This window comes from Eptatretus burgeri, chromosome 1 (assembly GCF_056783735.1).
Source record: "Eptatretus burgeri isolate ZD-2024b chromosome 1, Ebu_testis_v1, whole genome shotgun sequence".
Taxonomy (NCBI): Eukaryota; Metazoa; Chordata; class Myxini; order Myxiniformes; family Myxinidae; genus Eptatretus; species Eptatretus burgeri.
The window spans coordinates 23,029,268-23,050,642 of NC_140961.1; the positions used below are offsets into that span (position 1 = coordinate 23,029,268).

At 48.0% G+C, this 21,375-nt stretch overlaps 2 protein-coding genes across 9 annotated transcripts in view; both read right to left on the reverse strand.

The window, feature by feature from the left end:
* The window catches only part of OAT (ornithine aminotransferase), a 41,640-nt gene extending 34,296 nt beyond the window's left edge, over window positions 1-7,344 (reverse strand). For both annotated transcript variants that reach the window (XR_015056500.1, XM_085875143.1), the window contains exon 1: window positions 7,068-7,344. The gene's annotated coding sequence lies outside the window, so the exon portion shown is untranslated. The remainder of the gene's footprint in view (window positions 1-7,067) is intronic.
* Window positions 7,345-8,534: 1,190 nt separating this feature from the next.
* LOC147034020 (solute carrier family 25 member 34-like) overlaps window positions 8,535-21,375 on the reverse strand; it is a 45,138-nt gene continuing 32,297 nt past the window's right edge. For 3 of the 7 annotated variants that reach the window (XM_085875170.1, XM_085875161.1, XM_085875187.1), the window contains 2 exons: window positions 13,878-14,010; window positions 8,535-9,306 (listed from right to left, as the gene is read on the reverse strand). In XM_085875170.1, the coding sequence (XP_085731296.1) occupies window positions 9,011-9,306; window positions 13,878-14,010 (429 nt within the window). In that variant the 3' untranslated portion in view covers window positions 8,535-9,010. The other 4 variants (XR_015056508.1, XM_085875179.1, XM_085875205.1 and 1 more) reach the window with 4 other exon arrangements.

The window sequence follows — 21,375 nt, forward strand, 5'->3', positions numbered from 1 at the left end:
ATTTGGCATTTCAGACCTCCATCAATTGTTGGGAAAGCAGAAGTAGCACGTCCAGGGTTGAGTGACCTGGTCTGAATCCAAATTGATGGTCGGAAATCAAGCCAATGGAGAAGAGGAAAGATTTGATGTTGGAAGAAATGATGGATTCCATGACCTTGCTGATGATTGAGAGCAGGCTGATTGGTCTGTAGTTGCAGAGAACCGTTTTTGCACCTTTTTATGCAGAGCAGCAATGTTTGCTGACTTCCAAGAAGATGGCAGATGACCGTGTGAAAATGTGAGGGTGAATAGAACAGAGAGAAGGTGAGCAAGAGCAACAGCGAACATTTTTAGAACATGAGGGCTGATGCTATCTCGATCGGTTGCAGAATCAGTCGTGGTTAGACAGCAACCTCTCCACCTTGTCAGGAGAAAAGGACACAGAGTCCAGGAAAGGCTGAGTGTGACTGGGTAAGGTGGGTACAGAAAGCAATGAGATTTGGGACACAAGATTTTGAAGCAAACACAGAGTTTAGGCATTCAGTCTTTTCATTTGCAGTGTCAGCTGTGAAACTGCACATGAAAATTTGAGTGCAGCCATTTGAGGTAAGGGAGGAGATGGAGGGGGAACATACACCAGAAACAGGTTTAACTCGCCGCCACCAGGATTTGGAGGAGGGAGACATTTTTGAGAGTTCAGACTTCAGATGAGAAAGATATTTCCTGGTTCTCCTGGGGGTAGACACACACTTGTTCCGAGATTTGCGGAAAGAACTGAGATTGCCTTCAGTAGGATTTGCCTTCCATGAGGTGAAGGCAAGTTGTTTCAAGACAACAGTCTCACCACAAGCTTCAGTGAACCATCGGCGGGAGAAAGGGTAGGACAACTGAAGATGAGATGGGATAAATCTGTGCATGAGAGAGAGCAAATTTCTTTGAAAGAATTCCCAGGATGGGTTGACGTTGGAGAAAGTAGTTTGAGCCCTGTGGATCAAATGGTGTGGCATGGCAAATCAGAACAAACCAACACAGTGGGGAGGTAATGATGTGGGTAATGAGGTTGCGGTTGGGGAAGGAGGTGGGGCAAAATGCAAAACTATCCTGGGGGAGTGGACACTCTTTATGTCAAGTGTGAGTGAGCCCCATGGGTGAAAGGATGTACCCGGTATATGGAAGTAAACACATGGGAGTGCAGTGGGGGAAGAGATTTATAGTGCAAAAAAAACCACCCTGGGGAAGCTGAATTTATAGGGACGAAGAGTTCTTCAAAAAAATTTTGCAAATTTTTCAAACTTGGATGAGGCCATTAGAGAAGAACCTGGTGCATTACCTGAAATAAATGAAGACATCACAGCACATTTGAACATCTTGAAGCATCACTTCACTGGCTACTTTCCAAAAGACATGATACCTACAGAAAGATGGCTATTAAGACCTTTTACCACTGATCTGTCAGAAATGAGAGATGACAACCCAGCAAAAGAGGAGCTGATTGATCTTCAATCTTGTGCTAGTCTTAAGGAAGAATTTGATAGAGTTGGTGTTGATTTCTGGATAAAACTCACAGATTCATTCCCACTTCTTACTCAGCGAGCCTTCAATGTGCTTGTTCTCTTTGTCGCCACATATCTATGTGAATCAGGTTTCTCTACTTTAGTAGCAATGAAGACAAAGGCAAGGAACCGCCTGAAAGCCGATGATGACATGAGGGTAGCGTTGTCATCAACAGCTCTTCAAATAAATAAACTGGTTGACTCAATGAATCAGCAGAGTTCCCACTGATAATTAATGCTTCTGGTATTTTTGTTTGATTATAAGTGGACTGTATGTTTTTATTTCGTTTATGAAAGTTTATTTTGTGCAAATCCTTAATAATAAAATTGTTCTATCTTCTTTTTTTCTGTGCCTCTATGCCAGCTATACATTTTTTTTGCATGGGAATAAGGGGGTAAATGGCGAAATACATCAAGCCGGGGGGGGGGGGTAAATGACAGAGGAAGGGTTGCTCCAAGGCAATGGCATCCATCATACAGTGATCCTCAGACAGTTATTTCATTAACATACTGCAGTTAGACCTTTCTCTCATGTCTAATGGGTCAAATGGGACAGTGCGTTGTACGAGTCTCATAGTTAGGTCTGATTATATCTCTATCTTCACTCCAACTCTTTTCCTCTTAATCCTTAAATATATCTAGGCAGGCACCGTACACAGATGGCGCGCGCGCGCACGCACACACGCACACACCACAGCAACATCCTCCAAGATAAGAATGCGTCCTCGCGGAGGCCAAAAGAAGCATCAACCACACGATGGAAAAATCCTCCGCCGCAAGAATATGGTGTCTCACGAAAGAATAGAACCATACATTAAATCCCAACGCTGTACAGGACGCGCACGGTGTGCTCTTTTCAACCCAAATCTGCATCTAATAATTATATCCAATCCTTTCCTTCAATCCATGACACAGATCGGGGCCGGCACCGCGCAGGGGCACCCACCTGTGAGGATCACCACTGTGATAAATAACCACATGCACGATGGCGGACCCGCACGCAGCCCCATGATAATTGCCATCGTGCTATATGGGACGCGCATGACGCACATCTTTGTTCAGGTCTGCGCGCTGGTTCACAACGGCGTCTTACCATCGATCTTCGCTCGCCACCGCGGCCACTAATATCTCCCACGGACAGCAGAGATCTTCTCGCACCTCCGCCTCAATGCATCCTCCACCAAGCAGAGGCATGCTATACAGCCCAGATCGCTCGGGCCGCATGGCATACGGACGGGACAAGTGCATTGATCAGCGCCAATCACAGCGCGCTGAGTAGCATGCCACGAAGCGGGCGCATTGACCGGCGCGGCCATCGGCCTCACCCAGAGCATGGCTTGGGAGTTTAGTGCGGGACGGTTCATGTCGCGGTATTCAGAGCAAGACGATTCCACAGCTTGGCGATGTCTCACCAGATGTAAAATAAGGCTGCTTCCAGCCGTTGCGGCCGGGCACGTGGTGGCTGGGGTCTAATGGGAGTGCTCAATTCAGGCGACGACGCATCGTTTCAGGTTGTCACCCCCACCCCGCACGATGGATCCGATAAAGGACAGATCGCAAAGCCGTCCGTCATAGTCGGAGTCATGCACTTTGTCCGGCCTTCGATCGCTGCATGCACCTGTTGCCCCACCTTCTCCACCCACTCACCGCTGGGTACACCTACTGCCCTCCCTCACCCATTCTCTAGATCGGCGCAGCTGCTGCCCCGGCGCCCTTGCCAAGCAGGAGACGACGCGCCAACTCTCAAGGAGGGATCGTTCAGCAGAGCATCCCCCAAAATGTACTGGGTAGCACGGTCGGTCAACCGTGCAAGGTATTATGAGACCGTTAGCCTCATCTCCTCTCCTTTCTTCTAATTAACTCCTCTTTATCAGTGTGTGTGTGTGTGTGTGTGTGTGTGTGTGTGTGTGTGTGTGTGTGTGTGTGTGTGTGTGTGTGTGTGTGTGTGTGTGTGTGTGTGTGTGTGTGTGTGTGTGTGTGTAACAAAGATGTATTGATTAGATTTTGGTGAAGATCCGGATACGAGAATTTTTTTTTCGTGATTCCTCACCATTGAGTGATAGGACTAAAAATAATATATAGCACGATATCTCAAAAAGTATGGAAGGATTTGGACGAAACTTGCCCCCTTTTCGACCTTACCTCAGACTTCAGACTTGACTTCTTGTACACATCAAACACTACGTCCACCCTCTTGTACCTGGCACCATAGGATTCCACCTTTGGGATGACGTCTTCTTTAGCATAGTCATCAAATATCTTTGAAGTGCGTGGAGGTAGGGCATTGATAAGTGCTGAGCCATCAATGATGACTGCATCTCCCCTTGGTTCTCTGTCTGGGATGTTCACTTGTGCTTCAAGAATTTCAGCCAGCTGTGACTTCAAATTTCTTTGAAGTTTTTTTTTTTTCAAGTCTTTCAAAATTTGGATTTTCAAATGGCCAATCGGGCAAATTTGATCAGTAAGTCCTGCAGAACAGAAATGCCAAATTTGATGCTTGTATCATAATTTGCACGATTTTTCTACTATCTACTACACTATAGTAAACATAGTAAGTCTTTGGTCATAAAGCACATCAAATAGAAAAGAATAGTCAATCCATTTTGCAAGATAAAATTTCACCTAGCGTTAATGGGACAATGCAGTGCGCGCGGGAATATGCGATGGTGTGCCATCGACAACGTAGTTCTAGTCTTGTTTGTTTGTGTGCAGGATATCTCAAAAAGTTGTAGATGGCTTCGGATTCAATTTGGTGAAGAGGTTCTGTGTGTGTGTGTGTGTGTGTGTGTGTGTGTGTGTGTGTGTGTGTGTGTGTGTGTGTGTGTGTGTGTGTGTGTGTGTGTGTGTGTGTGTGTGTGTGTGTGTGTGTGTGTGTGTGTGTGTGTGTGTGTGTGTGTGTGTGTGTGTGTGTGTGTGTGTGTGTGTGTGTGTAACAAAGATGTATTGATTAGATTTTGGTGAAGATCCGGATACGAGAATTTTTTTTTTTCGTGATTCCTCACCATTGAGCGATAGGACTAAAACCAATATATAGCACGATATCTCAAAAAGTATGGAAGGATTTGGACGAAACTTGGTGCAACAGGTTGGGTGTGCGACAAGGACGAATTGATTCAATTTTGGTGAAGATCCGAGTCCGGATACGGATAGGAGAATTTTTTACTTTTCCAAGTGATTCTTCACCATTGCGAGATGGGGCCAAAAGCGACATTTGGCATCAAGTTTCAAAAAGTTGTGGACGAGTTATGACAAAACTTGGTGGACGAGTTGGTTATGTGACAAGAACAAACAGATTTGATTTTGGTTTATGTCCAGATCCAGATCCTGCCTCTCAGTGGGATGCAAAACATAAACTGTTCAGCCTGGTGGAGATATGCGCTCTTCCCAGTATAATTCTCGGTATATTAAAAAGGATTGCAGACAATTTCGTGAAATGGGTTATCACATTCGCCTGTCACAGAGAGATAATGTTCCACATTGTTGCACGTCCGCATATAGCCAGCCAGGGGAGGACACGATGTCCTTGTTGGTGAAATTGTGAAAATGATACGTGTTTCAGAAGAGGGCAAAACCTAAAACCACTCCTCGCCCTCCCTTACACACTGACCCTGACGGTATAGTTCAGAGATAGGAAAGTGCTTACTGTAGTGCGATACCTCGATCTGAACCATACCGTCAGAATTTGTGGGGGGATGTAGGGGAGGGGGAGGGCGAGGGCTGTAGGGGAGGGAGAGGTTGTGTAGGAGAGGGAGAGGTGGTGAGGAAGAGGGAGAGGTGGTGAGGAAGAGGGAGAGGTGGTGAGGAAGAGGGAGAGGTGGTGAGGAAGAGGGAGAGGTGGTGTAGGAGAGGGAGAGGTGGTGTAGGAGAGGGAGAGGTGGTGTAGGAGAGGGAGAGGTGGTGTAGGAGAGGGAGAGGTGGTGTAGGAGAGGGAGAGGTGGTGTAGGAGAGGGAGAGGTGGTGTAGGAGAGGGAGAGGTGGTGTAGGAGAGGGAGAGGTGGTGTAGGAGAGGGAGAGGTGGTGTAGGAGAGGGAGAGGTGGTGTAGGAGAGGGAGAGGTGGTGTAGGAGAGGGAGAGGTGGTGTAGGAGAGGGAGAGGTGGTGTAGGAGAGGGAGAGGTGGTGTAGGAGAGGGAGAGGTGGTGTAGGAGAGGGAGAGGTGGTGTAGGAGAGGGAGAGGTGGTGTAGGAGAGGGAGAGGTGGTGTAGGAGAGGGAGAGGTGGTGTAGGAGAGGGAGAGGTGGTGTAGGAGAGGGAGAGGTGGTGTAGGAGAGGGAGAGGTGGTGTAGGAGAGGGAGAGGTGGTGTAGGAGAGGGAGAGGTGGTGTAGGAGAGGGAAAGGTGGTGTAGGAGAGGGGGAGGTGGTGTAGGAGAGGGGGAGGTGGTGTAGGAGAGGGGGAGGTGGTGTAGGAGAGGGAGAGGTGGTGTAGGAGAGGGAGAGGTGGTGTAGGAGAGGGAGAGGTGGTGTAGGAGAGGGAGAGGTGGTGTCGGGGAGGGAGAGGTGGTGTCGGGGAGGGTGAGGTGGTGTCGGGGAGGGGAGGTGGTGTCGGGGAGGGGGAGGTGGTGTCGGGGAGGGAGAGGTGGTGTCGGGGAGGGAGAGGTGGTGTCGGGAGGGAGAGGTGGTGTCGGGGAGGGAGAGGTGGTGTCGGGGAGGGAGAGGTGGTGTCGGGGAGGGAGAGGTGGTGTCGGGGAGGGAGAGGTGGTGTCGGGGAGGGAGAGGTGGTGTCGGGGAGGGAGAGGTGGTGTCGGGGAGGGAGAGGTGGTGTCGGGGAGGGAGAGGTGGTGTCGGGGAGAGGTGGTGTCGGGGAGGGAGAGGTGGTGTCGGGGAGGGAGAGGTGGTGTCGGGGAGGGAGAGGTGGTGTCGGGGAGAGGTGGTGTCGGGGAGGGAGAGGTGGTGTCGGGGAGGGAGAGGTGGTGTCGGGGAGGGGGAGGTGGTGTCGGGGAGGGGGAGGTGGTGGTTTTAGATTTTGCTCTCGTGTCACACGCATCGATTTCAACAACGTAACACCTCCCTCCCTTCAGCTGTCTACTCTGGGTTCGATTCCCACCCCAACTATAAACGGTCCGATTGAAGTTTCCAAATGCAGCGCTTGAGTCACAAAGTCCCTGCGGTGTCCATTGTGCTAACATTAGTTCATGGACCTTAAAGATCACACGTCTCCGCAAGACAAGACCATTGTGTGCCGGCACTCCGTACACTGGACCGACCCAGCCACGAGATCCAAGGGTGGCCCCCCCCGACACAACCACCATAAGACACCACCACGGTTATTCGCCGTCGTCCTTCAGAGAACGATAAACGTCCGAGCGGCCCGTAAACGATTCACGCACGGTGACCAACACCGGCCGAACAACTCCCTGAGGTAAAGACAGCGGCTCGCTGTTCCCAACAACACGGGGTCCATAAGCATCTTTACGTCATTCACCGTCAATTTTCGTACATCAATTACTCCGCGTTCTGTGGGGAAAAAAAAAAATATCACGAAGTTAAAGTTGTTACACAAGGAAAGGTTCGATCGATCAAAGAGCCGGTAATGCTTACCCGCAACTCCAACTCTTGCTTTGGAGAACGTGAGGAAGCACGGCATGACGTCATCACGTTACTCCTCTTGACCCTTCGATTCATTCCTCCTCCTCCTTCCACTCACTCTCCTCCTTCCCATTCTCCAATCCACATCGAACCAGCCTCGGCGGCCAAAGGATTTGTAGAGTGTCCGTTCCGAGTCATGGGACGCGCTGCTTCCTCGCTTCACGCTCACTATTTAAAAACGATGGACGACGGAGAAGCAAACCGGAGCTGTTTGCAACCCTGGAAAAATCGCTTCCGATCTCCTGATTGGCCAAAACAGCATCACGTGACGTCGTGGACCTTTGGCTGCAACTCGGATGCGGTTGCCGTGGAAAAGTTGGATTTTTTTGTCTGACGTCATCGTGACGCAATTTCGTTGCCGTTGAGGTTTGTGTTCGCAAGCGTCACAATGGAGCTGAGCGCGGTTTTTTTTTCAGTTTTGTGCTTTGGCTACAAAGGACAAAGTACATGTTTTTGTTTCGGCCACAATTGATCTTTTATTTAAACCAGTTTAAGAGGAAAGTTGAACGACAAAGCCAAATGAGATATTGACATCTGGATCGGAGGGGAGAACTGGGTGGGACGCCTGCTGGGATTTTATAATTCTTGACTCTCATTGGTCGATCTGATCTGTGAACCTGAGGACCAGGCAATGCGTGCGAGACTCCTTTCAAAATGTGACCACGGCATCTGATTGGTCCAAAAACTGGTGACATCATGCGTAATACCTCTCCCCCACTCTGCGAGACAGCACTGACGTCATATTAAATGCTAGTCAAACTAGAATCTGGAAATTCTCTGTACGTTTGTATGTCGGCATGTCTGAACATCGTCGACTCAAACGGCTTGGATGATCTTCATCACCCAACCACTTCCATCAGCCAGGTTGCTCCCAAAAGTGAGCAGGTGTTTCGAGTGTAAACATGCCATGAAATGCAAATGGTGCTGTTTTTGAAAAATTGATGTTGTCATCTCATCCCTTGAATGCAGAATGAGATCAAGTGGAAGAGGAAACGGGTGATGAGCATGGTCGCCGTTCCGAAGACCGTAGAGCAAATAGACAAACAAGAGGGTGGTCGTGGAGGGGAAAGCAAAACTAGTTACTTCTGGGCTGGGGGTTTCGAGTGGACAGCACACCGAGAGCGAGGAACTTGCATTGTTCATGGTGTATATCACGACGACTGTGGGGATGGGGTTCAGGTCTCTGGGACCGGCGGAGACAATGGCCAGGGAGAGACACGGAGGAAATCGGGGACGTGCCGTTAAACAGATATAATCAGCAGCGGCCGAGATTGAAAGCTGTCACATTGCAACAGAAGCCTCGGAAGTTGAAAACCCGTACAATTGGGAACATTGAAGAAGGCAATTTTGTCAGGGTTGGGGAATGTGGGGGCAATGGAATTTGGAGACAAAGACTTGGGATGAGAATAGGCTAAGAGCTTGGGGGTTTGTTTTTTTTAATACAATGCAGATTATTATGTACACTTGAAAGTACAGTATACAATTTTTAAAAATTCCATGATAAACAAGCATAAAGTGCAGGCTTAATAAATCACCTGTAAATATTTAGCAAATTTTAAAATCCCTGACAGTAGATTTGTGAAGAGCTGTGTCTTCTGGGTTTCACTCCTGATGCAATTATAAACGCAGATAAGTGCTTCGCTTGCAAGGCGTTGCATCACAAAGTACGCTTCGGTGGGACATCAAGTCCGGTTCCGTCCGCCCGTATTAGCTGATGGATGTTAAATAACCCCAGTGTCTTTCAAGAAGGGTCAGAGAGAGGTTGAGAAGGGAAGGAGAGCACTCCGTACGTGAGTGGTGTCTCAACAGGGATTGGAGCATTTGCCAAAGGACTGCTACGAGAGAAACGATTCTCTATAGAGAGTATGGTACATTGATGACCGGTTATAAAAACATCATAAAATTATATTTAATTGGTGATTAAAACAAAGTTGCTGATTGAAGTGGTTTAAAAAAAAGTAAAAGGTCCATAAGCTCATCAGACGGGTTGGAAGTGTTTCGCAACGCGTGTCCGGAGCTTTGTTGGCTCTCACACCAGTACACCCCGAAATACATCCCAAAGTAGAAGTGAAATAACGGTGTGCGGTCCCATGCGCAGATAGGCTGGTCCAATCCCCTTGTACAATGCCAATGGGCCTTCGGTCAGGGCAGTTCGCCGGAGGCAGTCCAACACGCCACTGTATAGGCGGCCCTGGTAGGTATGGGGTGGATTTGGCAGGAGAAATGCGAACATGCTGGACATGGGAAAACAAGGGCACACAAGGAACAATTTAATCGAAACGGTGAGAAAGGCGGACATTTAAAGTGTCACCATCACGCAAGCGATGCAAATTAGATTTAACACGTGATGGACAAGCGATCCAGGAGGAGCTCGAAAGTTATAAGAGAAGCACAATTGCAATGCGGCAATCATCCAACAATACTGAGACCTGGAAGTATGCATGCACACCAAAAGTAGTCAGTCATGGTGTCAGGTTGCTCGAAGACGGCTGTAGGAACGAGAATGGCACTCGGTAGGGCACGTGCCTCTGCTAGAGTGAACAGTTTACGTTTTTGATCTCACCGTTGGGCTGGATCTGCATCCGGACCTGAACCAAAAATCGAATCGGCTTGTTCTCATCGCCTGCCCGACTCGTTCACCAAGTTTTGTCCGAATCCGTCCAAAACCTTTTGAGATATTGTGCTATATATTGTGTTTGGCCCCATCTCTCAATGAAGAAGAATCACTTTTAAAATTCTGGCATCCGGATCGTCAACAAAATCGAATCAATTCGTCCTTGTCACACATCCAACCTGTCCGCCAAGTTTCGTCCGAATCCATCCACGAGGTTTTTAGATATCTTGCTCAGACAGACAGACAGGGGTGAAAACTTAACGTCCATCCACCTTAGGTGTCAGAAGTAATGGGTATGATGGTGTGGTGGAGAAAACACCGGCTTGTCATCCCACAAAGTTCAAATTTCACGGAAGGTGGGGATATAAAGGTTTTGGATTCCAACCTTCTGGAAATCATATGTTTCTCAAGACGATGCACCTTTACTCAGAATTAGCAAAGGGTTCATCTTTCTGCTCATATGGTTTGTCCAACAGGTGGTACTAGTTAATGCTCCGTGTTTGACTCGCTGTATTCCCTGAAGGCAAATTAGGAATGACACCAATACCCCATTTGCACCTAAAAAAAAGTCAATGCTGAGCCAAGACTCCTCCCTAATTACACCAACCCACGTGACACCCACCCCAGAGTATCCTCTCCTATCAAGTGTGGAGTGGAATAATGTGGTGGGAGAAAGACAAAACAAACGTATTGCATAACTTGCAAGTCTGAATTGGCAAAATTTTTATTGCAAACATCTGAATTGGCAAACACGCGAGTTATTGTGTACTGTTCGTTGGAGTGGCCGAATAAATGATTAGCATTAGAGTGCTTATTAACCGAATTTGAGTAAAAAAAAAAATATATATATTTGGGGGGGGGGCAAAAAACCTCCTTCACTTTTAGCATTTTCATTTAAACACTTGTTGCATTGTCCTGGTATCAACCAGCTCTAATTTAACCCTTTCTGTGGTTCCTCGGCAATTTTACAATGCTTCTTCTCGTTCCTTGCGTATTACTCCAGCTAAGTCTCTGTATCTCATGAGCATCAACGACCAACAAGTTTTTGACCTCCTCATGCTGTCAAGATTTGATCTTCAACAAAACTGCCATTTCTTTTTTCTCTTCCTCGAAGCAGAATTAACGATGTATAACTGTCAACAGGAACATCAAGGAAACGGCAAACAGCCCGGAGTCCTTGGCATATACTCAGTGGAGCCATGATTGCAAGTTTCCTGCACCAATAGAATGAAGACCATGCATTGCGGACCTTGTCCATGGAGACGCAATTCTAATGAATTTATTTGACCTCACAGTGCACCTGAGCAATAGGAAGGTGCCGCGTACTTTGATCCGAGATCTAAATCTTGTCAGTTATAAATCAGGTTTTATAATCAACTAGCATGGGTACCCGGAATTGCCGGGCAACGCCGGGTCCCTCCTCACACCTCTTCCCCTCTCATCCCACGCATACCCCTGCATCCTCTCACCCCTCCTTCCAGACTCACACCCCACCTCTTTCCCTCCCACCAGACTCCCACCCCACCCCTTCCTCTCCCTCCCTCCTCCCGCAAGTGAATTTTCGCCGGGTTGTTAACCACGTTTGAGAAAAAAAATAATTAAAATAAAACCCACTTTTGATTCCTACCAACCTCTAACTTTCCTCGTCGCCTCTAACTTGCCACGTGTCGTGTCGAAATCTTCCCTCTGAGGGACGAATCCATTGATATGGCATGCCGGAATAAGTCATGGTGTAGATGTTTATTCTTGTCGCCATGTAATGGATCTGGGGTGTCTCGTTACCAAGTTTTTGATAGAGCACTCGCCAAGTGGCTTAAGTACTCAAGCAAGCACTCCATTCAAAACCGTTGATAAGGAACGTCTGGCTTGGCAAGTGTTAGCTGCTTGGTAACTGAACACACTCCTGGACACCTCGACAGCATACAGCAAGTACAAACCGCCGCCAAAAGGGCAGTTTTGAAAAAAATAGACTTCAAATATTAATCATGACTATTTTTGTTGTAATGAAAACGGACCTTGTTCAGTTTTCAAGGCATTGTTTTGGTTTTTAAAATGTACATAAACGCACAGGTGATGTTTGTTTACGTCACATAATATGTGAATTCGATGGCATAACAAATGATCTCCACGCGGACCATCCCGGAAACGTCCGACAGCTGACAAGTTGTAGTTTTTTTTGGTCCACTCAAGTTTTCTCTGTGTTTCATCAGAGTACCTAAGTAAATTACAGCAGTATCCACCTTCTATAGTAATTAATGCTGGTACAACCAAACAGCTTTTTAAAAAGCTAACTTTGACCTACTGCGTGCTGTACAAATACCTCCTTGGACTAGTCTCTTTGAACAAGATGAACCCTTACCACACTGCTGCTGTTCCAGGGATCCTGAAACTTAACATAGAGGAGTTCATGCCTGCGAAGCATGATGTACTCCACCACATAGCTACCGCAAATCATGCACTTGTAATTCTGCTCCAAGAAATACAACTTTGTGATGAAAGTAAAGCAAACGTACCTGGCTTTAAATTGCTAGCCTTTACAGGCAGCCAGCCAGCACCATGGCATTGCAAGTTACGTCAAGTCTTCTGTTTACGACTGCACAGTAATTGCAATGTCAGCTCCTGACTCCGATCTGCAATGGTATGTCATAAAAATACAGCGTCTCTACATCATCAATATGTACAAGCCATCATCAGTACTCCTCCGACCTAGTAACCTCCCCACTGCACTACCCTATTCTTTATATAGGTGATTTCAATTTCCAACATTGGGATTGGGGCTACAACTACATCACAGCAAATGGTGAGATACTCTAACTGGGCATCCAAGTCTGATCTGACTCTTCTCATTGATCGTCGTGAACGAGAAACTTTCAACTCAAGCTGCTGGAACACCACTTACAAAGCCTGTCCTGGTGTCGAGGCAGGGCAACAGCATTGCAACGCCGGCAAGACTGGTTTTACATCACTTTCCACACTCCAACCACAGTCCTGTCCTCATTAAGGGAGCCCTTCTATTGGCCCCAACACACTCTCTTCCAGCTAAGAGATGGAATTTCAGCCAGTGGGACTGGGATGGCGACAGGGAAATGACAGATGACAAAGCAGCCACCCTTCCTCCCCCAGACTCCATTAACATCGAAGAGGCATGTCCTTATTTTTGTGATGGGATCAGTGTAGCCTCCAAGTCCTTCATTCTCCGTGGCTGCCACACAACATACATACCAGGCTGGGATCCTGGGTGCAAAAGGCTCTATGACGCCTTTACCCATGCACCGAATGAGTCGGAAACCTCTCATACAGCATCAAAGTTAAAATCCTGATGGGAAGAGGTTTGCAAGTCACAATGGTGAGAAGCTGTTGAAAATGTCAATGTCAATCAAGCCGCAAAGCCTGGCAGCTGATCAATAGCCTAACTGGGAGAACAGCAAAATCACAACCCTCCCCTATTACTCCAGATTTAATTTCCCATACACTCGTTAACAACGGCAAATATCCACAACCAGATATAGCTTTCTCCCGCAATGTCAAGTCGAGACTTCAGGAGATTAGGCACTCACCATCTGTTGATCTTGGCCTCACCAAAGAAGTTTCACTATCTGAACTTGAGACTGCAATTGATAAACTCAAGTGTGGTAAGGCCCCAGGCCCATACAACATTCATGCTGAACAGCTCATCCTTGCAGGCTCTGGTATTCTACAGAGTGGCCACAAAGTCCCTATGCACGCAGTTAGAATTTATCTGTATGCTTCCCTCCATTCTCGGCATAAATTTGAATTTTTCTCCATGTTCTTCCGGACACCATTTTCCATGTTCAGGGTTGAAGGTCATAAAAGCAGCCCCTGACAGCTGTTTTGAAGTCTTCAACTGTCAAGAATCAGCTATCCTGCAACCACCAGATTGTGCACCAGCCCATTATGCTCTTACAGTTAGAGAATATCTTGATGATGAATTGAAGGCCCAAGAATATCTTGAAGGAGCAAGAAAGGTTGAGATCTGCTGGGTTTACATCTTGAATGACTGATGATCGGACCACGAGAAAGAAGAACAACAATGTACCTTCATTGGGCTGCAAACAAAGCATGCATTACCTCATTTCCTCTGCATGAGTTGTAATCAAAAATGTGCCTTGGTTTCCTCAAAATGGTACCTTCATTTAATGATGAAAGACACGTTCGGTCTTCAAATGTACACAAGAGGTATGCAGAACGAAAAAGATAGTGGCTATTTCTGGGCCACTGGAGTGAACGGCGTGGCCTGGCTAATGGGCGGTGCTTGTGACACTGGGGGGGGGGAGGAGTGGAGTCATGGCTTGGAGAATGGGCAGCACTTGTGACACACAGACAGGAACTGACCTATATCTATAAGATTTGACCTACAACTGCCCAAGCAGTTTTACAAACCAAACTTTACTTGGCGAAATGGTAAGCGCCTCAAGGTGTTGATAATTTAATGCATGAGAAAAAAATTACAGAAACAAAAATGATACGAATCCTCACACGTAAGGCAATCACATGGAACACAAAAGGAATTTTCGAAAGTGCCACAGTCAAATCACCATCTACACGAACAAAGAAACAGGAAAGTGAGAGATGGGGGTGTTTCTAGCACACAGCAGGCTATGGGGTGGTCTGGTGGCAGGACAAACTCATTCAGGTGTTTACTCATACCTGGGAGCCAGTGGGTGAGCCAAGAGTGAGAGTTCCAATGAACAGAGTGCAGCAGTGTCAGGATGTGAGAGGGAGCAATGGATTTAACAAAGATAACAAGAAAAAGAGCAATCAGAGATTGCAGGAGGGCCAGGACTTGTTTTGTGTGGTGTGTTGTGTGGTGTTTGTGTACTGGTGTGTTAATTAATAAGAGACATAATTATAACTGCTACTTTATAACTTCTGGCAGTGATAACTGGTTCAGCCATTTCAGAAAAGAAGATTTTTGAAGGTTTAAAAAAAAAAAAAAAAAAAAAAAAACAATATGACTGCCAAATTATGTGACCAATGACGTCGTCAAAAATTTTTGTGGACTATTTTATCCCAAGATGACTCTCAAAATTTTTCATACTCATCGGATGTAGCGTTCTCCTACAATTATGACGTCATAACGAAGGAACCTATGATGTCATAAAAAAACATTCCCGAAGAGTATTACTTGCTATGTGCCAAGTTTCAATTTTTTCCTTGGTGCGGTTTCAGAGATACAGAGGTCCAAAATTTTTCCAACATGGCTGTCACACCACATGACCTATGATGTCATAATTATTAAAACATTCTACATGAGTAGTCACACCTGTGGTGAAAAGTTCGTCTCAATCCGACAAGCGGCTGAGGAGAAAAACACGAACGTTCTGTGCGGACAAACAGACAGACAGACAAAGACACACAGACAGACAGACGGATCCAAATGCAATACCCTCTCCTTCGGCAAGAGTAAAAATAATTAATCATGCAAATTCAGCTATAAACATCCATTGCTGAAAGTAAATAATGCTTTAGTCGTCGATTAAAAACTTTAAAGACGATAAAAAAAACTTTTTATCGTGATGGAGGAAGGTGTGGGGGGGGGGGTTAAAGTCAGGAAATGCTGGGCTCGCGAGGGAGCCACAAACTCTCTAAAAATGCTTCTGGCAATGTCTGTCGTTTTGTGCGATTCCAAGTGCCCTGCTGACATCCACAAAGCTGTATCCCTCTGGCATCAACCTTGCTATGGATGCATTGGAAGTGATTGGGGGTGAACGAGATGGTGGAACAGACACCTCGGTCGACAAACCAACAACTCTCCCAACCTCTGACATCTGCCCGCTTCCTGGCTCACCACAAAGGGAACCGGGCACTGGTGCCATAGGTTTAGAGTGCATTAGTGGCCGAGGTTAAGGTTTAGGGGGGCGAACTGGAGCCTGGGGCCCACTCGAGGAGACTTGATTCCCGGATCGTATCACATCCTCTCTGAGAGGAGGAACAACTCGCACATGTGAGGGCAGATGGTTGTGGAGTTCATAGAGGGAGAGGGAGAGAAATATATATATATATATATATATATATATATATATATATATATATATATATATATATTGTTGTGGTTGACGAAATTCGCAAACCACCATTCAGGTCCCTTAGGTGAGATATCTCTGTAAGTATATGTGTAGTTAGGCCCAAACCCGTTGTTTAGAGGGAATAAATGTCATTCATTCAGGCTGCGACCCTTCTAGATAGCCGTTTTTCTTTTACTATCTTTATTTTGGACCAGCCGCCATGACTACCATCACTACCACCACCAACCACGTCTCAACAGCCATCACACAACAACCACCAACCGCAGCGCCGCTTCACAACAACAGCCACGACCCTTGCCGTCACATCTCGCTCTCGCAACCATCGCATCACCGTCATTCCCGCGCCACTTGTGGGCAACGATACTGGACTCGTGCAGGGCTCGCACCGAGCAGCGGGTGCAGAAACACCAGCCTTTCCGAAGAAATCGGATCAAAAACGACTCACGCCCACTTCTGTTCCGTCCTATCGGCGAGCGTGGGGCGATTTGGCCCCGCCTCCGGGTGCGTCGGAGTGTAATCGCTATATGCAGATTCATGGATGAAAAAGCATTCACGCCCACTTTTCCTCTGTCCAATGGGGAGCCAGCCAGAGGTAAAGGGTTGAAGGTGAAGGAGCGAGGCCCCGGGGGCTATAAAGGGCCGCGTTCGCTCGCCAAAAAGGCAGTTGAGTTGGGAAGAGTCGGAGTCAGAGTTGAGTTGGGAAGAGTCGGAGTCAGAGTTGAGTTGGGAAGAGTCAGTCAAGAGAAGAGTCGGAGAAAGCAGTTGGACGGAGCTGTGGAGAGTGGGAGAGTTGGAGAGGTGGCGGCGGCGAAGGCAGTCAAGGGGGCGCTTGTGTCAGAGTCGGGGAGCTGCGGAGAGGGGAGGCCGATAACGCGACCGAGGTCGCGGTGGAGACGCTCGTCGCGGGACCCGAACCAGCGAGATATCCTCATCCCCCCCCCGAGCATCAACAACCCCCTCCTGTTTCCCCCCGCGCTGAGATAGTGTGAGAAGGGGGCCCCGTTCCCACCCCATACCAGGCAGTCCCAGCGAGGCCCGCGGAGTCGGGGCGCCACCGCCATTTTGCGGCTCATCACCAGACGGGTAGGCTCGACGCGGTCTCGGCCCCAGGCCCGTCTGCCCCCCCTCATCGTGGAGGGTGGTCCCTTTTTCTTTTGCTTTGAGTATATGTGTTGTCGGCGCCGTCTGTGAAGTAAAACTGTATAAGTGTTGCCGTGTGCTCGGTAGTCGGTGGTAGATCTGCATTGTGTTTTGCTTTTACATTTGCTTTTTGTGCATTATTGTGTGTTTCTTCTTCTTTTACATTTGCTTTTGGTGTATAATTGTATATGTGTGCTATCCGTGTGCCATCGCGAAATAAATGTGCTCTATGTTGAACTGTTTCTCCCGTTTCGCTTCGTCTTTTCTCTAATTGAATCTCTATCTTACTTCACGTAAAGGGTTGGTCGTGGGCTAAAACGCCCGATAATTAATCGAACCGTCCAGGTTGACGATAACACCGCTCGGTTATCCCGATAGTACGGAACGGGTCGCTTAAAGTGGCCCGTGTCCGAAGTCGACCTGCGGCGAGGTGCGATCGCCCGGTCTACCCTCCGTGTGGGTACTTAGGTAGGTCGAATTTGGCGAGCAACCCTATCCCACGCGGGGGGCCGATTGGCACGATCGTGGTGAGGCCGAAAGGCCCACCCGTGACTAGTTCCCGGTGTTAGTCCGAGAGTGTCACGACGGGATTGTCCGTCCGGTGGGCGACGTGCCGCGATTCGAGTTACGTGGCCGTCCGCACGCCGGCGGGCGCGAATCCGCAACAATATATATATATATATATATATATATATATATATATATATATATATATATATATATATATATATATATATATATATATATATATATATCACGGAAGTGAGAGAGTGAGAGTGAGAGAGAGTGAGAGAGAGTGAGAGAGAGATATTGTTATGGAAATGGCCCTTATTGGACTACTAAATATAGGATTAGCTCAGATTCCCCATTAAATGCCTGTATAGCTAGGTTGTTTGGTAAAAGGATGTTATGTGTGTGCCGGGAGCTGTAAAAGGCTGTTTTGTTGTTTGTGCGGTGGTGGAGGACTGAGAGATCCCTCTTGTTCCTACCCCATCCCGGGATAGGCCCTTCCCAGTCGGCTGAGGTGGTGCGGCCTGGAGAGAGAGTGTGGCCTGGAGAGAGGGTGTGGCGAGAGGGAGGAAGTAACGCGAAGGGGAGGGGTTTGTGTTCAGTCGCAGAGAGAAGGCGTCCTTGTGTGTCGAAGCGAGCAAAAACGAGAGAGAAACGAAGGGGAGAAAGAGGATTGTGTGTGGAAAACAGTCGGGTTTTCAAGGCGTGCTCGGAGTGGCTTCGAAGCGAGAGAAACGAAGGCTTCGTAAAAGAGTATTGTGTGTGAAGAACAGTCGGGTTCTCGAGGAGTGTTCGGAGTCGCTTTGAAGCGAGCAAACGAAGGAGGCACAGTGTTGCGTGTTGGATCTGCAGGGAGAGACGCTGAACCGACCTGCACGTCGAGGATTCTGCCATGAGAGGGATGCCTGTGGAAGGCAGAGGGATGGGGATGGGACGGGGAACATGGTGAAGAGAAGATGGACATTACAGGGACTTTCAGGAAGGAAAGCAGGAGAATTGAAGGAAGTGGGCTTGGGTGGATTATCGGGGGTAGAAAAGATCGAGGATTTGGATGGGGGAAGATAAGAGGTGGTGGTGAACAGCTGTTTTGAAAGCCTGGAGGGAAGAATGGGAAAGAATAGAGTGAGGAAGTTTATTCCAAAGGCGGGAAAAAAGAGGAATGAAAGAGTGAAGATGAGCAGTGATTCGTGATTTTGGTAGTTTTACCAGAAGGGGGTTGTTGGCGGACCTTGAGCGCCCTGTGGAAATGTGGTGGGGACAAATCGCAGAGAGAGCAGGGGGGGCAAGGCTGGAGAGGAGTCGGTAGAAGACAGAAAGACCACCGACCAACCTGCGGTGATTGAGTGAGAGGCCCAAAGACTCAGCTTCATTGCGGGAGATGCCGATGATCTTAAATGCCCTGGTTTCGACGGCGTGAAGCCGAGAAAGGTGGGAGGCAGGAGCACCAGCCCAGAGGGGAGAGCAGTACTCCATCAGGCTGCAGACGAAAGCTTTGTAAGTGGTCAGGAGCTCAGGTGGGCCGAGGAAGGGCTTTGCACGACGGAGGATGCCCAGTCGGCGACTGGCTTTTGAGGCGAGGTTGGAAATGTGACTTTCCCAGGAAAGGTCATGGCAGATAGTGAGACCCAGAAGCTTGAAAGAAAAGACTTCTTCCAGAGGATTGTTGAGAAAGTGGATGGGGGGGTTTTCTAAACGGTCCTTTCGAAGAGACATAGTGAGAGTGTGAGATTTGTCCGGATTGAAAGACATGTTCCACGTGTTGGACCAGTTTGTGATTTTATCCAGATCTGCAGTGAGTGAAGAAGCTGCTGCTTGCCGGTCTGAGGGATGACAGATGGTACGGCAGAGGGTGGAGTCGTCAGCAAAGAGAAATAGAGGATTTTCCAGAGAGTCCGAGAGATCATTGATGAAAACCAGAAAAAGAACAGGGCCCAGAACGCTACCTTGAGGAACTCCAGCCTGCACAGGAAGAGGGGATGAAAGAACTCCATTTAGGGCCACACGTTGACTGTGACAGGAGAGGAAGTCTGCGAGCCATGAGTGGAGATGGCCTTGAATACCATGGGAAGAGAGTTTGGTGAGTAGTGCAGGGTGCCAGACTGTGTCAAAAGCACGTGATATGTCCAGGGATACGGCTCGGATTTCCTGTCTGGCATTGAGGACCTCCATCCATTGATGGGAGAGCAGAAGCAGCATATCCAGGGTAGAGTGACCTGGTCTGAAACCAAATTGATGATTGGAAATCAAGCCATTGGAGAAGAGGAACGATTTCATGTCTGAAGCGATGATGGATTCCATCACCTTGCTGATTATTGGGAGAAGGCTGATTGGTCTGTAGTTATAGGGATCTGTTTTTGCACCTTTTTTATGCAGCGCAGTGATGTTAGCAGATTTCCAAGCAGATGGCAGATGACCTTGGGCAAATGAGAGGGTGAATAGAACAGAGAGAGGGTGAGCAAGAGCAGAAGAGCAGGCTTTGAGGACACGTGGGCTGATGCCGTCTGGACCGGTTGCAGAATCTGACTCGAGGTTTGAAAGCAAGCTCTCCACCTTGTCAGGAGAAAAGGATACAGAGTCCAGGGACAGTTGGGTGCGACTGGGTAAAGTGGGTAGAGATAGTGATGGGTTTAGGACACAAGATTTAGCTGCAAACACCGAGTTTAGACATTCAGCTTTATCACGTGTGGAATCAGCAGTGCGGCCATTTGAGGTAAGGGAGGAGATGGATGGGGGAACATACACCAGAAACAGATTTGATTAAACGCCACCAGGATTTTGAGGAGGGAGAGAGGTTTGAGAGTTCAGACTTGAGATGAGAAAGATGTTGTTTTCTGGCTCTCCTGAGGGTAGATACACACTTGTTCCGAGCTTTATGGAAAGAACTGAGATTGCCCTCAGTTGGGTTTGCTTTCCATGAGGCAAAGGCAAGTTGTTTCAGGACAACTGCCTCGCCACAAGCTTCAGTAAACCAAGGGCGGGAGGAAGGGTAAGACAACTGAACACGAGAGGGGATAAATCTGTGCATGAGGGAGAGCAAGTTTCTTTGAAAGAATTCCCAGGATGAGTTGATGTTTGAGAAAGTAGTGATAGGAGACCAGTCTGTAAGTTTGATGGCTGCTCGGAGACCCTGCCAGTCGGCTTGAGTGAAATGCCAGACTCGACGGCGGTGAGGTGGTTCTCTGATAACAGCCAGAGAGATGTCCACTTTAACAAGGACGTGGTCAGAAGAACCAATTGGAGCGAAGGAAGAGCAGCAGATATTGTCAGGGAAATTTGTCAAAATCAGATCCAGAAGAGATGGAGTACCATTGGTTGAGATCCGGGTCAGGAAGTTGACCGATTGAGTCAGTCCCAATGAGTCGCAGAAAGCTTTTGCTGAGGTGCCATGGCAGGTGAGAGAGGTACCCACACCTAGCCAACTGGCGTGATGACAATTGAAGTCACCACATAAGAGGAAGAGAGCGTTTGGATGAGAAGATAGAAGATGGTCCATGTTTTCGGATAGTGAGGTGTAGAAGGAGTCATCACTGTTCGGTGACGATACAGTACACATATAAACATGAGGTGGGAGTGGAGGGGAAGCCGAAGCCAGAGGTATTCCTGGGGGTGTGGGGGAGTGAGAGCAGTGCATGGAGAAAGAGGAATAGAGTCTTTGATGAAGAGAGCAACACCTCCACCAGGACGAGGCTCAGGTCTGTCATACCGTAAGAGGGAGTAACCAGGGAGAGATACTTGGGAGTCAGACACGTCTCGGGAGAGGAAAGTTTCTGTTAGGCAGATAATGTCTGGTTTGTCAGTGGCAACCTATATGGAAAGATATGTAAGGTTTGAGCGAAGGCCCCGGATATTTGAGGTCCACACTTTTAATGAAGAGGTAGGGGAGGAGGCTTTGGGTGCAGGAGGTGGAGGGGGAGGGGGAGGGTAGGACAAGGGACGAGGGGGGGAGGTA